Genomic DNA, 17,142 nt, shown 5'->3' with positions numbered 1-17,142 from the left:
CCTTTTTTCACGTTATGCCTTTTTGTAGTGTCACTAAGATCACATCATGACACTTTCTAGTGCCCTCTAGCTCACCTTATACCACTTTTTAGTGCCATTACATCAGATTATGCCACTTTGTATAAACCCTTAGATCACTTTATGCCATTTGGTAGTGCCCTTAGATGACCTTATGTCACTTGGTATTCCTCCTTAGTTCACATTATGCCACTTTATAGTACCCCGTATCTCACATTATTCAACTTTATAGTGTCCTTCAGTAATCATACCACTTTTTAGTGACCCTTAGATCACATTATGCCACTTTGTAGTACCCTATAGTTCACATTATGACAATTTGTAGTGCCCCCTAGATCACCTTATGCCACTTTGTAGTGCCCACTTAAATCACATTATGCCTTTTTGTAGTGCTCCTTAGCTTACCTTATGCCACTTTGTAGCACTCCTTATATTACAATATGCCACTTTGTAGTGCCCTAAAGTCATATTATGCTACTTTGTAGTGTCCCTTAGATCACATTATGACACACTGAAGTGCCCTTAGATCACCTTATGCCACATTGCAATGCCCCTAAAATCATATTATGACACTTTGTAGTGCCCCTAAGATCACATTATGACAATTTGTAGTGCCCCTTAGATCACATTTTGCCACTTTGCAGCTCTCCTTAGTTCACATTATTCCACTTTGAAGTGTCCCTTAGATCACTTTATATGACACAGTGCCCCCAGTCTAGTGCCACACTCATCTGGCCTGCTCTTTTTAGTCAGGCTCAGACTTCTTTATTAAGCTCCATAAGCATTTTACACAGTAATCCACTCATGGTCACGCTGTTTAGTGGTGTGTGTCTACCTGCGTAAGCTGTGTCTTTTCTATGCCTGGCCCTGACAGTGTTTGTCCATGGTAGTACAAGCATCTCTTGTGCGCAGCCTAGCCCAGGCAGACCAGTGTGTGTCCAGGCCGACTGTGTCATGGCACACTTCTGCACTAGTCACATCACACCAGTTGAAAATCACTGAGTTAGAGGGTAGTTTTAGTAACAGTGTTTGGCAAGTATTACCTTTATTTGTAAACTAACAGGACAACTGCTCTCATGTAATTTCAGTGCTTGTGCCAAAGTGATCTTGGATGTACAGTAGGTCAATGGAACATTTATGTATAGATTCCTAGCCTGATACATAACTGTAGTTAGCTTTGATGATCCTTTCATTTGAAAACTTGTCATGCAGAACACAATAGGCTGTCTTAAAATATATTACTTGTATTATGTTATATGATGAGATACACAATACTTTGTATGGTAATTGTAACCCTTTCCATCAGATACGAAAGATTACAGCAGACCTGCTCAATCGCACTGGTCGGAAAATATACGAAACTGAGTGACTGCTACACATCGGTCTTCAAGGCTCTAGAACACTCTGCCCTGGCCATTAATCACAAGCTGAATTTAATGGTAAGCTTGGTCTTTCCTGTGCTCAGGTCTTTCAGACAGCATTCACTGCACTTTGTGGTTGCTGATCTCTCACCTTCTCAGGGGCAAACGCAGGATTTCTAGAGGGGGGTTTCCAAATGCAATCCGCAATTTCCCACTGTGCCGAACATCGGGCAACTGGAAATCCTCCCTGCATTTACCTATGCTTGTCCCCATATGTCATATACAGATCATACTTGCTTACATTTGTATGTCTCCTCTCCGGGAGAAGCCCAGAGAAGAGACGCTGCAGTAGTCTTCGTGGGGCGGGGCCGGATGGTGACATCACCAAGCCCCGCCCCCCACATCGGCAAATGCCACGATTCGCGGGTCCGCGGGAAGGGGGTGGAGCTAAAATGACGCAATTTGCGTCATTTTAACCCCTTCCCCACCCAACGGACCCACGAAAACGGGAGATTATCTCTCCATCCCGCTCGCATCATTAAGGTGCGAGCAGGATGCGGGAGACCTGCCCACTCTTCCGGGGGTGCGGGGGGCTACCCCAAAAAACGGGAGCCTCCCGCAGCTTCCGGGAGAGAAGGTAAGTATGATACAGATACATTCATTATGTGTATCTTATCACTCTAGATCCTGCGCACAGGGTACCCCCCTCAGGGGTAAACACAGGATTAATGGGGAAAGGGGGGGGGGGGGGGGGGTGTTACTTCTATGTGCGCGCACACACACACATAGATATATATAATACATATATTACATAGAACACATACACACAAACGCACACATAGAACACACAAACATACATATATACAGTACACACACTCATAGAACACATCAATACATACATAGATATACAATGCATACATAGAACACGTACACATAAATACACACATGGAACACATACATATACACACAATTACACACCACATACAGTACACTTACATTTGGAAACTGCCCTGTCCTGAAGGAAGAGGATGCTGCAGTTGTTATTAATGCAGGGCTGGACTGGAGCATGTTTCAAAAATAAGCCACCATGGCATAATTTGGTCCGGCAACTGTAGCCCCGCCCCCTCACGGCTAAATGCCGTGATTCGCGGGTCGGCATTGAGGGGGAGGAGCCAATATGACTCAATTACATGAGAATCTCGTCACATTGGCTCCGCCCCCTCCCGACAGACCCACAAATTGCGGCATATAACTGCAAGGGGGCGGGGCTACAATTGATGGCCGTCCGGACCACAGATGAAAAAAAAAAGGTTTGGTCCATCAGGGGAGGTTTCTGGGTACTCAGAAACCCCCCCTGCGTGCGCCACTGCTTCTACATGACTGAGTAACAATTACATTTACTAAAAGTAACAGAGGAAATGGAGACAGCAGCACCTGTGTGGTTCACAGCGGGATCCAAGTGTGACTGCTGCTCAGTTTGCGTGGCAGCAAGCAACAGTGCACCCGCTGTTGAGATGGGACCCACAGGTGAATGCTGCAGACGGCTGAATCTTGTGAGTGTATATATATATATATATATATATATATATATATAGTGTGTGTGTGCCTCTGTCTCTCGATCGATATATTTTTATATATATATATATATATATATAAGTATGGTATGTAGGCGGCACTCGTGGACTTAATTCAAATAAGAAACCCGGACACTCCTGGGTTGAATACAACGTTTCGGATTTATTATCCTTCGTCAGGTATATATATACCTGACGAAGGATAATAAATCCGAAACGTTGTATTCAACCCAGGAGTGTCCGGGTTTCTTATTTGAATTAAGTCCACGAGTGCCGCCTACATACCATACTTATATCAAACTCAGAAGGAAGGCACCGGGCAAGATGTCTACATTTATTTGGCGGAGTGCCGAGTGTATCTTTACTCTATATATATATATATATATATATATATATAAACAATCAGGAGAAAATAGAGCGGCACTCAGCGTCTTGATCAAAGAATAAAAGTGTATTTAAAACACCAACATGAACCAACGTTTCGGGACACACAGGTCCCTTCGTCAAGCTGTACACCTTGACGAAGGGACCTGTGTGTCCCGAAACGTTGGTTCATGTTGGTGTTTTAAATACACTTTTATTCTTTGATCAAGACGCTGAGTGCCGCTCTATTTTCTCCTGATTGTTTAACCATTCTTTTTGAGAAGGCACCGGTGCACTTATATTTCTGAAAACGGAGTGCCGATCCATTCCCATGCAAAGTATATATATATATATATATATATATATATATATATAGTATATACAGTTGGGCAAAAAACTATTTGGGCAGCCACCGATTGTGCAAGTTGACCCACTTAAAAAGATGAGAGAGGTCTGTAATTTCCATCATAGATACACTTCAACTGTGAGAGACAGAATCTGAAAAAAAAACTAGGAAATCACATTGTATGATTTTCAAACAATTTATTTGTATATTCTTGCGGAAAATAAATATTTGGACAATCAAAAAGTTTAACTCAATGCTTTGTAATATAACCTCGGTTGGCAATTACAGAGGTCAAACGTTTCCTGTAGTTCTTGACCAGGTTTGCACACACTGTAGCAGGTATTTTGGCCCACTCTTCCATGCAGATCTTCTCTAGATCTGTCATGTTTTGGGGCTGTCGCCGGGCAACACAGACTTTCAACTCCCTCCACAGATTTTCTATTGGGTTGAGGTCTGGAGACTGGCTAGGCCACTCCATGACCTTGCAATGCTTCTTACGGAGCCACTCCTTAGTTGCTCGGGTGGTGTGTTTGGGGTCATTGTCATGCTGGAAGACCCAGCCACGTTCCATCTTCAATGCTGTTACTGAGGGAAGGAGGTTTTTGCCCAAAATCTCACGATACATGGCCCCATTCAACCTCTCCTTATTACGGATCAGTCGTACTGTCCCCTTTGCAGAAAAGCAGCCCCAAAGTATGATGTTTCCACCCGCATGCTTCACAGTGGGTATGGTGTTCTTGGGATGCCATTCATCATTCTTCTCCCTCCAAACACGACGAGTGGAGTTTATACCAAAAAGTTCAATTTTACTCTCATCTGACCACATTACATTCTCCCAATCCTCCTCTGGATCATCCAGATGGTCACTGGCAAACTTTAGACGGGCCTGGACATGTGCTGGCTTAAATAAGGGGGCCTTTCGGGTGCTGCAGGATTTCAATCCATGACGACGTAGTGTGTTACTAATGGTAACCTTTGTGACTGTGGTCCCAGCTCTCTTGAGGTCATTGACCAGGTCCCCCCGTGTAGTTCTGGGCTGATTCCTCACCGTTCTCAAGATCATTGATACCCCACGAGGTGAGATCTTGCATGGAGCCCCAGGTCGAGGGAGATTGTCAGTGATCTTCTATTTCTTCCATTTTTTAATAATTGCGCCAACAGTTGATCTCTTCTCACCAAGCTGTTTGCCTAGTGTCGAGTAGCTCATCCGAGCCTTGTGCAGCTCTACAATTTTGTCCCTGGTGTGCTTAGACAGCTCTCTGGTCTTGGCCATGGTGGAGAGGTAGCAGTCTGACTGTTTGAGGGTGTGGACAGGTGTCTTTTATACAGATAACCAGTTCAAACAGGTGTCATTAATACAGGTAACGAGTGGAGGATAGAAGAGCTTCTTAAAGAAGAAGTAACAGGTCTGTGAGAGCCAGAAATCTTGCTGCTTGGTAGGTGTCCAAATATTTATTTTCCACAAGAATATACAAGTAAATTGTTTAAAAATCATACAATGTGATTTCCTGTTTTTTTTCCATTTTTTTTTTTCAGATTCTGGGGTATATGCAATTCACGGCGAATCGCGGCAATTTTTCGCCGTTTTTTTTCCCGACTCAATTCGCCAGGTGAATTCCGGCAGGTGCCTGCCGGAATTCACCATATTCAATGAAAAACGGATTCGCCAGAATCGCGGGCGAAAATCGGCCGATTTGGCGGATTTTGCCGCGATTTTAAAAAACGGTAAAAAACTGGAAAAACCCGGAAAAAAAAATGGCGTGGGGTCCCCCCTCCAAAGCATAACCAGCCTCGGGCTCTTCGAGCTGGTCCTGGTTCTAAAAATGCAGGGGAAAAATTGGGCAGGGATCCCCCGTATTTTTAAAACCAGCACCGGGCTCTGCGCCTGGTGCTGGTGCCAAAAATACGGGGGACAAAAAGAGTAGGGGTCCCCCGTATTTTTAACACCAGCATCGGGCTCCACTAGCTGGACAGATAATGCCACAGCCGGGGGTCACTTTTATGCCGTGCCCTGCGGCCGTGGCATTAACTACCCAACTAGTCACCCCTGGCCGGGGTACCCTGGGGGAGTGGGGACCCATACAATCAAGGGGTCCCCCCCCCCAGCCACCCAAGGGCCAGGGGTGAAGCCCGAGGCTGTCCCCCCCCATCCAATGGGCTGCGGATGGGGGGGCTGATAGCCTTTTGTGATAATAAAAAGATATTGTTTTTTCCATTAGTACTACAAGTCCCAGCAAGCCTCCCCCGCAAGCTGGTACTTGGAGAACCACAAGTACCAGCATGCGGGAGAAAAACGGGCCCGCTGGTACCTGTAGTACTACTGTGAAAAAAATACCCAAATAAAAACAGCACACACACCGTGAAAGTAAAACTTTATTTCATACGCCGACACACACATACTTACCTATGTTGACACGCCGACTGCCACGGTCTCCGACGATCCGAGGTACCTGTGAAAAAATTATACTCACCTTCCAGCGTCCAGAGGTACATCCAGGTCCAGAGATAATCCACGTACTTGGCAAAACAAAAAAACGAACAACGATCCATACCGGACTAGAAAGGGGTCCAATGCTTTCACATCAGACCCCTTTCTCCCGAATGCCGGGACATCACGTGACTCCTGTCACTGAAGTCCCTTCAGCCAATCAGGAAGCGCTACTTCCGTGGCGCTCATCTGATTGGCTGTGCGCTGTCTGTGATGTGACAGCGCATCGCAAAGCCGCTCCATTACTTTCAATGGTGGGAACTTAGCGGCTAGCGGGGGGGTCACCCGCCGGTCAGTCGCTGACCGGCGGGTGACCTCACCGCTAGCCGCTAAGTTCCCACCATTGAATATAATGGACTGGGCTGTGCGATGCGCTGTCTGCTCAGACGCACAGAGCCAATCAGATGAGCGCAACGAAGTTGCGCTTCCTGATTGGCAATAGAGACCTTTCTGTGACAGCTGTCACTGACAGGTCTCTCTGCATTCGGGGATAGGGGTCCCATGTGTCAGCATGGGACCCCTTTCAGTCCGGCATGGAGCGGGTGTTCGGTTTGTTTTTTTCTCCAAGTACGTGGATTTATCTCTGGAGCCTGGTTGAGGTGAGTATATTGATCTTTTATTTTCAGGTACCCCTGGATTCTACATGGAGAAGAGGACCGATGTCGGCGTGTGAACATAGGTAAGTATGTGTGTGTCGACGTATGAAATAAAGTTTTACTTTCACGGTGTGTGTGTCCTGTTTTTATTTGGGTATTTTTTTTCCAGTAGTACTACAGGTACCAGCGGGCCCGTTTTTCTCCCGCATGCTGGTACTTGTGGTTCTCCAAGTACCAGCTTGCGGGATAGGCTTGCTGGGACTTGTAGTACTGCTGGAAAAAACAATATTCTTTTCATGATCACAAAAGGCTATCAGCCCCCCCATCCGCAGCCCATTGGATGGGGGGGGGACAGCCTCGGGCTTCACCCCTGGCCCTTGGGTGGCTGGGGGGGGGGGGACCCCTTGATTGAAGGGGTCCCCACTCCCCCAGGGTACCCCGGCCAGGGGTGACTAGTTGGATATTTAATGCCACGGCCGCAGGGCACGGCATAAAAGTGACCCCCGGCTGTGGCATTATCTGTCCAGCTAGTGGAGCCCGATGCTGGTGTTAAAAATACGGGGGACCCCTACGCTTTTTGTCCCCCGTATTTTTGGCACCAGCACCAGGCGCAGAGCCCGGTGCTGGTTTTAAAAATACGGGGGATCCCCTGTCAATTTTTCTCCCGCATTTTTAGAACCAGGACCAGCTCGAAGAGCCCGAGGCTGGTTATGCTTTGGAGGGGGGACCCCACGCCATTTTTTTTTAGGATTTTACCGTTCCAGCAATAAAAAAAAAAAAAAAAAAAAAAAAAAAAAAAAATATTTTAAAAAATATATAAATAATATTTGTGCCTCCAAAAAAAAAAAAAAAAGTACCTAATCCCTTCTAATATAAATAGATCTGCTATTCCCAAAAAAAAACAAAACAAAAATAAACATGTTTAAAATTTTTTTATTTGTTTTCACCCTCCAAAGTGTGGCGGATTGAAAATGACGAATTTGCTGTCTAAAAGCACTGCTGTCGAATTTCCAAACTTGAATTGAATATGCTTTGGTCGAATTGCAGCACTTATATCATTGCAGAAAAGTCGAATTTGCAAAAATTCGAATTTCAAAAAGTCGAATTTTGAAAGTCCGTTTTTTGGTCGGAAAGCACTGAGTTGCATAGGCGAATTTTTTTTTTGGTCGAAAATGACCCGAAATTCGGCAATTTCGGGAATTCGACCGCAATTGCATATACCCCTCTGTCTCTCACAGTTGAAGTGTACCTATGATGGAAATTACAGACCTCTCTCATCTTTTTAAGTGGGTCAACTTGCACACTCGGTGGCTGTCCAAATACTTTTTTGCCCCACTATATGTATGTATGTATGTATGTATATATATATATATATATATATATATATATACACACACACACACACACACACACACACACACACACACACTGGGGCAGATGTATTAAGCCTGGAGAAGGTATAAAGAAGTGATAAAGCAGTGATTAGTGCAAGGTGATAATGCACCAGCCAATCAGCTCAGAACTGTCAATTTACATATTGGAGCCGATTGGCTGGTGCGTTATCATCTTGCACTTATCACCGCTTTATCACTTCTTTATGCCTTCTCCAGGCTTAATACATCTGCCCCATTGTGTGTGTGTGTGTGTGTGTGTGTGTGTGTGTGTATATATATATGTATATATATATATATTTTGAGAGAGAGAGAGACAAAGGGATACGGTCGTTAGGTCGACACAGCTTAGGTCTACAGTCATTAGGTTGACCACTGAAGGTCGACATGGTCATTAGGTCGACATGTACTAGGTCGACATGAGTTTTCCACATTTTTTGGATTTTTTTTTATACTTAATGATCCACGGGGGACACGGTGCACTAATTGGGGTTCCCCGTCACTTTACGAAGAAAACGACGCCAAAAACAGTCAAAAAACCCATGTCGACCTTTTGACCTGACGACCTACTACATGTCGACCTAATGACCATGTTGACATTATCTCCCTGTCGACCTAATGCATGTCAACCTTCCATGGTCGACCTAATGACTGTCAACCTAAGTTGTGTCTATCCAACGACCCATACCCCCAGCAAAAGTGAGTCAAGACAATACATTTCAGTATCGTGGGGCTGATTGTGAGTCGGAGGTATGACTATTAGCGCATGCAAATGGTGAGTTTTACAATGCATGGCATTTTGTCCTATCTCTGTCCGATCCTGAGTCAGACAGATCTTTGGTGGATCTCGCTTTGCGTACAATGGATGTATCAGGGAGGGTACAGGGAGCGGCAGCAGTGCAATCTCACAGAATTGTTCTGTCATGTGGGAATGTAAATGGAGTGTGGTGGGTGTATAGTTTGAGGTCTGTCCTATTTTAATCCAGATCTTTTGCACGGAGCGTGTGGCTGGTGCAAGTGCCATTGACGCTTGTGGCTGTAGACGGAAATATAGTCCGCAGTGTGGCTTCCTGCTTTAAGCCGCATGAAGCCTCTCATTGGGTAACGCATGTTAGGTCGACAGTCATAATGTTGACATTCATCATGTCTATATGATATTGTCGACATAGTCCATATCACCATTCGTCATATAGGAAGTGATGAAATGTGGCTCAGTAGTGACTTACCTGCTCCTGGCATCTCCCGTGTCCCAGCTGTCATGTGGCTGTCACTTTGGGGTCAGATTTCTAGCATTCAGGTGAGTATTTCTCCCCTATCCCTAACCCTATATCTCTAATCCCTACCCCCAAGCTTCCCTTTGCTGCCTAATCCACCCCCCCCCCCCCACGCCGCAGCCTAATGCTAACCTCCCCCAGTGCCTAAACGTAACTCCTGCAGCCTAACTCTAACACTCCTGCCCACAGCCTAACCCTAACCTCCTCCCATGTCAAGACTGGATTAGTTTGTGTTCCCAGGCTGGTGTCTAGGGTTGGAGCTGGAGGCAAAGCGATGTGTAAGAAGCTTGGTGGTTTGATGAAATTTATATACTGTGGGTTTGCTAGAGGATACTGAAGGTTTAGGTTACTGAAAGAGCTGATAGACTGCTGAGCGGAAAGCGACAAAGCCAAAGACCAGTGAGGCTCGAGTAGGAACCGGTTAGGACCGGCGAGGCTTTACTCTGGAGTGAATGGTAGAATACATTGCTTGGATATATGGGAGTCTTAGTACTAGCAGAGTCTCTGGTATCAGGAATAGATCTGTGGGCAGCAGAACTAGTAACAGTGGGACAGATTCTGAGCTGGAAACAATGGAACTTCGGACAGTAACTGGTGAGATGCGAACTGAACACCAGTATGAAACCAGTGAGATGGGAATTGGACACTGGGCAGGAACTGGTGGTTCTAGACACTGGGCTGGGACCAGCAGTACTAAGGCTGGACACCGGGCCGTAACCAGTGAGTCATGAATAGGACACTGGGCTGGAGCTGGTTAGATGTGTTCTAGACACCGGCTGGAACCAATGGTACTGGACTAAAACCAGTGGTACTGAGGCTGGACACTGAGCTGGTACCAGTGGTACTAGATACTGGATTGGAACTAATGATACTTGAAACAGTACTGGAACAAAGCACTGCAGTAGAGGACTCAAGGAGAGCACATTGAGAGCTACGAGAGATGTTGCAATGGCAACCTGCCAGTATTTCAGAAAGTCATTTTATAGGTACTGCTGGCAGCGGATTGGTTAAGATTGACAGAGACAACAAGAAAACGGAAAATACGTGCCTAGGCGCCCTTATAACAAAGATGAATTCAAAAGGTATTTAAGGATAAAAACACACTTTTTAATACAATTTATGACATACACCATAAAACTTTTAAAAAATGATATACAAAAGATTATTGCACTAATCCCAGAATAGTTTCTCACCCTTGGGCGGTGGGCAAGGAGCTTTTTGTGCAAAAAGCAATCAGGTCCCGGTGAAATCACATGGCACAACCGCAAAAGGCTTTTTCTTTTGAAGGCTGAGTAGGGAACCAAAAGGTGCTTTCAGATGCAGATATCCATGTCGTCCAAACGACGCGTTTCGGAGTAGAATCTCCTTTTTGAAGCTTGAAAAAGGAGATTCTACTCCGAAACGCGTTGTTTGTTGTTGTCCAATTGTGTTCAGGGATGTGGTGATCCCTGATTGATATGTGACGGCTGCCCTATGTAACATTAATTTGGTACTTTAAGTTAAATACCTTCTCTGGAATAAGATTGACAGAGAACCAGGAAATGTATTCCTGTTGGTAGTGCAACAGTCAGCTGACCAGTGGGAAGATGGCAATGCCTTGGGACTGGAGCTATCAGGATCCCCCATGTTGAAGACGCTGGTGCCAGCTGCATACTGCGCAGGCGAGTGAGCTGAGGAGAGGCTGTGGCAGACAGACAGCGGATAGGACGCACATTCAGCTTCTGCTGAATACAATGTGCATGCCTATATTCTGTCTGTCTGTGATTGTGGCTCTATCTGCATCTGAAATACCACTTTACAGTGTTTTCCATGAAAACACTGTAGCATAGCATTTTGGATGCAAATACAGTCGCAGACAGACACAGAATATAGGCATGCTGCATATCATTTTCATCAGCGGACGCTGATTGTGTATCCTATTATTACTTTGTGTCTAATACAGAAAAAGACGCTCGGTGCTACTGAGTCACATGGCACTCATGCGTTATGTGTAACTTGACTTGTAGCGCACGGAGCAAAGATTGTAAGAGGACACATCTGTATTTTAGCCTAAACAACTCCTAATCCTAAGCCTACAAATAACACTAAAATGGATTGTTGACATTCTGACTGTGGACATTTATACTGGATACCTTTTTGTCACTGCACAGTTAGCCTTTGATATCTTTGATAACCAGGGGCAGACACCGATACACATTTATGCAAGGCACAAGTTAAGTAAATGCTTAAAAGAGCATTATAAAGGTAGACAGCCGTGTAACAGAATTTGAAAAATGTTTTCCAATGTGACCGTTGACATTTAAACATGTTCATATTGCATCATAATATTAAAAATTTATATTGTTTTTCATATTACCTTAGTATATAGACTCTACTGAACTGGAACCTTCAACTAAAACTGAGGATCCTGTGAAATTCCACAAGGCCTGGGAAAAGTTGTGCAAAGCTCAGTAAGTCACATTTATCACAAGTATCCAGTAATGTGGTACAGTATATTCTGTGAAGAGAAATTGTACTATTAAGAGTCCTTTTTGCCACACTGCCTTGGGCACTTTGTATGACCAAAGGAATGTAGATCTCTACTGCGCCCTCTGTGCGGGAGAGAACATGCAACGCCCCCCATGCTGTATGTACATGTGACTCATACTCTATTACTAGATGCCATCATCCTACAGCTTCTCTGTACTTTCAGGGGAAGAGTACTGTGTCATCAGAGGAAACTGTGGAGCACTTTGCAGCCCACACATGGTAGTTCGTTATAGCGCAGGGAGGCCTTTCATGTCCTCTCACAGGCAGTAAATGGGGGATTTACAGTAGTTTTTCTTACCTTTAGCTAAATCATAGTGCACAACGTACTTTGAGATACAGAGAATTGATGTTTTCTCTTTAATCCGTAAATGATTGGGATACTTTTCTATGATTTGAACAATTTGTGCCTCTATAGAAAAATGTTGTTAAATATGTACCCATGTTTGTAATGACTTACTTTTATTTCTGTCTAGTTTTGGGAAAGGTGTAGATGTGTGTTAGTGTTTCTATACTTATGGGGACCATAGTAAGAGTACACATCTTCAAAGTGAAGACTTAGTGGCAAGTGAGGAACAAAAATGTGATCCTACTCACCCAAGCTAGCATGCTAATGGAAGCACAGATACGGGAGGAAGTGCTGTAATAACATCAGGAGGTCCACTCTAGCATACCTAGCACTGTACAAAAGGTTATTCCCGCTGTGTATGGGTTTGTTTTATCGCCTGTTTTCAGGTATTAAAGGTAAATAAATGCTGATAGTTGCTTAACCATGAATCCATAAAGTATTCTGTATCTAAATGGACTGATGAGCAATTTCACCTATGATTGACAGTTTGCAGTTTTTGCCCTGGGGTGCCCCTGAAGTACAGTAAACACAAGAACTACACATCATTTTAATATGCTTTGCTGTGTAGGGGTGGATGATGAAGATCCCTTACTGACATTCTGCATCTATAAGAGTGCAGAACATCCACATCAAATAAGGCAGATCATCTGGGAAATGGCATTTTTCTTTCTGCACATCGATATTTAATGTATGAGCAGTTAATAAACCTTCCTGCAGCGGTTTGTGGGGATTCACACCTGGGTGAATAGGGGAGGAAAACACATAGGAAAAGAACTACGGATGTGAAACAGAGAAATGATAGGTTGTGCCGCGGTGGGCATGAAGGGGATAGAATCTGAATGGAGGATTAGATGAACACACAGGGAAGAGGGGACCCAGTGATGTGATTACACAACAGAAACAGTAGAGGACTGGAGGAGGGCCACAATATTTGGATGGAAATACAGGGCCGGGAAGGCAGTCAGTATAACATGGAGAGTGTTGTGAGATAATGAAATGAGCGGAGAGCAGCAATGCAATATAAACTGATTTACAAATAGAGAAAGGACAATATTTAAGAATTGGAGAGTACAATGTAGCTATAGAACATGCGCTACACCCTTCTCATGTACAGAATATAGCAGGGCTGCTGCTTTATCTTACTCTCAGAGCATATCTGAGAGGTAGCGTTTAGTTGCCCTTTGTGGAGAGGACATTTCCCATAAGCCCCTAGGTCCATGTCACAAACGATTTGGAATAGTAACCTGTGACGAGCGAAGCAAGACACTGAGCCCGAAGCGTGGCGAGGGGACAATGGTGCAGAGATAAAACAAAATAACCTCCAATGAACTGAGAATGGATAAAACATTTAGGTGTTGTAAGGGCAGAAGTTATCTACTGCCCTCTCGTGCTGTCACTTCCTGGTCCTTGTCACGAAGAGAACATATGCACAACCATATCTGAGAGGCTGAGAGAGCTTATCAGAAAAAACAACAACTTCTTGCTGTCTCCTGATAGGCTCTCTCACTCTGTCAGAGAATCTTCACTTGCTAGGAGAGCCTCCAGTGAGTAGAAAGCTGGGAGTAAACAACTGTCTCTGAAGATCATCTTATTCCCGGTATCCATCAGAGCATCAACCTGGAGATATATCTTTTTGATTATTATTATTATTACATTTTATTTATAAGGCGCCACGTGTTTCGCAGCGCCGTACAAAGGACAGTACAGGGGACAAAACATTGCATTACAGTAAATAAATAACAGAAATAGAGTACAGGTAACAGAGCACCACACATTCTCAAGACATAGTACAGCTAAGATGTAAGTATTGAGGGAGTGATCATCGTACTACTAGAGGCTGGTGGTCATAGATGGAGATGAGCCTTTACTAGCAGGATAAAAATGGTCGTTGAGTAGGGGAGAGCTGTGAGTGAAATGTGTTGATACGAGGGCTTAGATAACAAGAGGAAAGAGGGCCCTGCTCTGAAGAGCTAACAATCTATTGGGGAGGGGCGACAGACAGATGACAAGAGGTGCAGGCAAGCGGGAGGTAGCCTGATGGCAGTATGCAAGCAAAGCTGAGATGTTCACGGCATAAGGCAGGGGGTGGAGGCGCGGCTTCAGCTCTGGGTTATGCATTAGAAGGGTACGCTTTGATGAATAGGTGGGTTTTTAGAGCCCGTTTGAAGCTTTGCAAGGTTGGGGAGAGTCTAATGGAGCGGGGGAGTGCGTTCCACTGAAGGGGTGCAGCACGTGCAAAATCCTGAACTCGTGCATGGGAAGCAGTGACCAGGGCGGTGGAGAGGCGACGGTCATTAGTCGACCGTAGGGGGCGGGAGGGAGTATGAAGGAAAAGGAGGTTGGAGATGTAGGGAGCAGTGGAATTAGAGATGGCCTTGTATGTGAGGGTGAGGAGTTTGAAGAGGATTCTGTAGGGGAATGGGAGCCAGTTTAGATTTTGTTGAAGGGGAGTGGCAGATGTGGTGCGGCGGGAGAGGAAGATAAGCCTAGCTGCGGAGTTCAGGACAGATTGGAGGGGAGCAAGATGGGAGCAAGCGAGGCCAGTGAGGAGGACATTGCAGTAATCAAGTCGTGAGATGACCAGTGAGTGGATGATGAGTTTAGTTGCACTCTGGGAGAGATATGGCCTGATACGAGCAATGTTGCATAGATTGATTGACCTTTGCTAACCATTGATTTGACTGCATAATAACATTGCATATGCGACTTAGGTCCTGATTCTGAGCCGCAGGGAGTGCTGATATTCATGTAAATGGTCGATGTATTTCAACTGTGCATCCATTTAAGTCGTTAAAAAGCCGCACAGTGCATGCATGCATCCCATGGTGTGTACACACAGAGGGACGGTTGTGATTGAGCCGCATGGTATACAAAGTGTCTTGGAAATGTGCTGGACGTTCCTGGGCGGTGAATGGATGGTAGCTATGCAGATGCACGAAGATGGCCTGACTTATGGCCATGTTATTCGAGTGTCGTGGGCATGTTCCTGAACTGGTTACAAATTCAGGTGCTTAATTGGAGACCACTCTCTTATGGAAAATCTACACCTAGTGTGGGGCTGATGCAAGTTACAGTGATGCGACCGTTGGTGCATCTAAAGACGCACAAGCGATATTTCAGCGTCTAAAGACTCCCATAGTAGGCATCTCAGGCCTTGCACATGCAGACGCATGATGTACAGCAGGGATGGGCTAGCACACGCTATACCAGCGGAACGCAGCTACATCCAACTCCGAATCCGCCTCTTAGTTCCAGAAATGGCAACAGTGGAAAGATGTGACACAACTGCTGGAGAGAACAAAAATGATGCAAACACTGTGCTTTGTTTACTTTTTGTTTAGAAAACGTTAAGTAAAAGGAATCCTGCAAATGGCATTGTATTAGTAGTCAGCTTTTTGGAAAATTAAAACCTGCTCCATAACTATTCAGTGAATGTGTCGGGTTCTCTTGTCCAGCTCTACATTAGGCCCATAATGTACTTAGTGTCTGGACTTTCAGTCTTTATGGGCTTTCAGAGTCACTTTAATAATGTTTCTAGGCATGCAAGGGCTGCATTCAGTTCTTTGTAAAATCCTTCTATGGTGGAGGACTCTGAGCACTTTTAAATGAAAAACAGTCTTACATTAGGTTTGGAAGATGATATCATTCTGCTACAACAATACTGGAGGTGCTGCCATTATGCAGGTAATGAATAGAAGGGCTTGTTGTGTAAATAGAAGTGGCTGCACGCTCAGTATACCTTGGCACCATATCTGAATCCATTCATTTTATGTGTTTACCGCAAGGCCTCTATGGCTGCTCATCTATTACATACAGCAGGGTGCAGCAGTGCTGCCAAGCAGGGAGGAAATTCATTTTGTTTATGTGCCCATTTGTGTTACTCACAGCCAATGTCTCCTCCGGCGTTGTTTTCCTATTTGTCGTCTAGTTTAAACCACTTGTGGAACATTACATTTGTGTTATCTTTATGTCACTATTTTACGATATGTATATGGACAAGGTATATATGTAATATTATTGCAAAACATTTTCAAATGGTTATAGTTTGAACAATAACCATCCTTATCATTGGTATTGTCAGCAATATACTCTGAAACAGCACCCTGGTGCATTGTGGGCATAGTGCAGATGCTAAGCCTGGGGCATGGTGGGAGTGATGACATTTCTAGACTCGAGCCTCCTCTAAAGGATGACTGTGATTTTACCTTTATGATCAGTGAAAAATATTTCACCCAGGTGCAGATTCTGAGATTTAGTTTTGTGGGACAGATTTATATAAAGGCAGGGCAGGGAAGAGGAGGGAGGGGTTGTGTTTTCCTTAGGGAAGGGATTTCTCTACTTGCGATGAGGTTTTTTTTGGGAACCTAATTTTCCACCAAAGCGCGTGGGTTTGCAGTGCCTAATTGGAGGAGATGAGTGAAGTGAGGACATTGCTTACTAAGAATGCACCTAAATTGAGAAGTGACAAAAGATTGTTGAAAATAAAGAAATAAGATGTGAAGTCACAGTTTTAGGGATGTTTTGCGCTTAATGAAGATACGCACAGCCATTTAATTTAGTAGCACCAGCTGTCAGCTCCAGGGTGGAGATGGGGGGGGTCTCATACTTTTTTTTTTGTACATCTTATCAGTTCATACGGATACATACTTGAATTCCAGAATTACTACTCATATTTCCATTATAAGGCATGCAATACATAGTATAAATAACATAGCAGTACGACAATATAATGCGTACCGTTTAGTAAGAGAGCAGAGCCTTAAAGTATACTACTACAGCTCTTATCTATAGCCTTATTCTATGTAGCTGAGTTCATCTGTCAGAGCGGAGGAGAGGCGGCTCAATATCCCAACCTT

The 17,142-nt window shown here is 44.5% G+C and overlaps 1 protein-coding gene across 3 annotated transcripts in view; it reads left to right on the top strand.

Annotated features, from left to right (window-relative positions):
* Positions 1-17,142, top strand: part of CTPS2 (CTP synthase 2) — an 848,459-nt gene that overhangs the window by 285,254 nt on the left and 546,063 nt on the right. For all 3 annotated transcript variants that reach the window (XM_063955808.1, XM_063955806.1, XM_063955807.1), the window contains 2 exons: positions 1,325-1,457; positions 11,773-11,861. In XM_063955808.1, the coding sequence (XP_063811878.1) occupies positions 1,325-1,457; positions 11,773-11,861 (222 nt within the window). The remainder of the gene's footprint in view (positions 1-1,324; positions 1,458-11,772; positions 11,862-17,142) is intronic.

Source organism: Pseudophryne corroboree, chromosome 2 (assembly GCF_028390025.1).
Source record: "Pseudophryne corroboree isolate aPseCor3 chromosome 2, aPseCor3.hap2, whole genome shotgun sequence".
NCBI lineage: Eukaryota > Metazoa > Chordata > Amphibia > Anura > Myobatrachidae > Pseudophryne > Pseudophryne corroboree.
The sequence above is the reverse complement of the archived record's forward strand: the minus strand, read 5'-3'. Positions and strand labels throughout refer to the sequence as shown.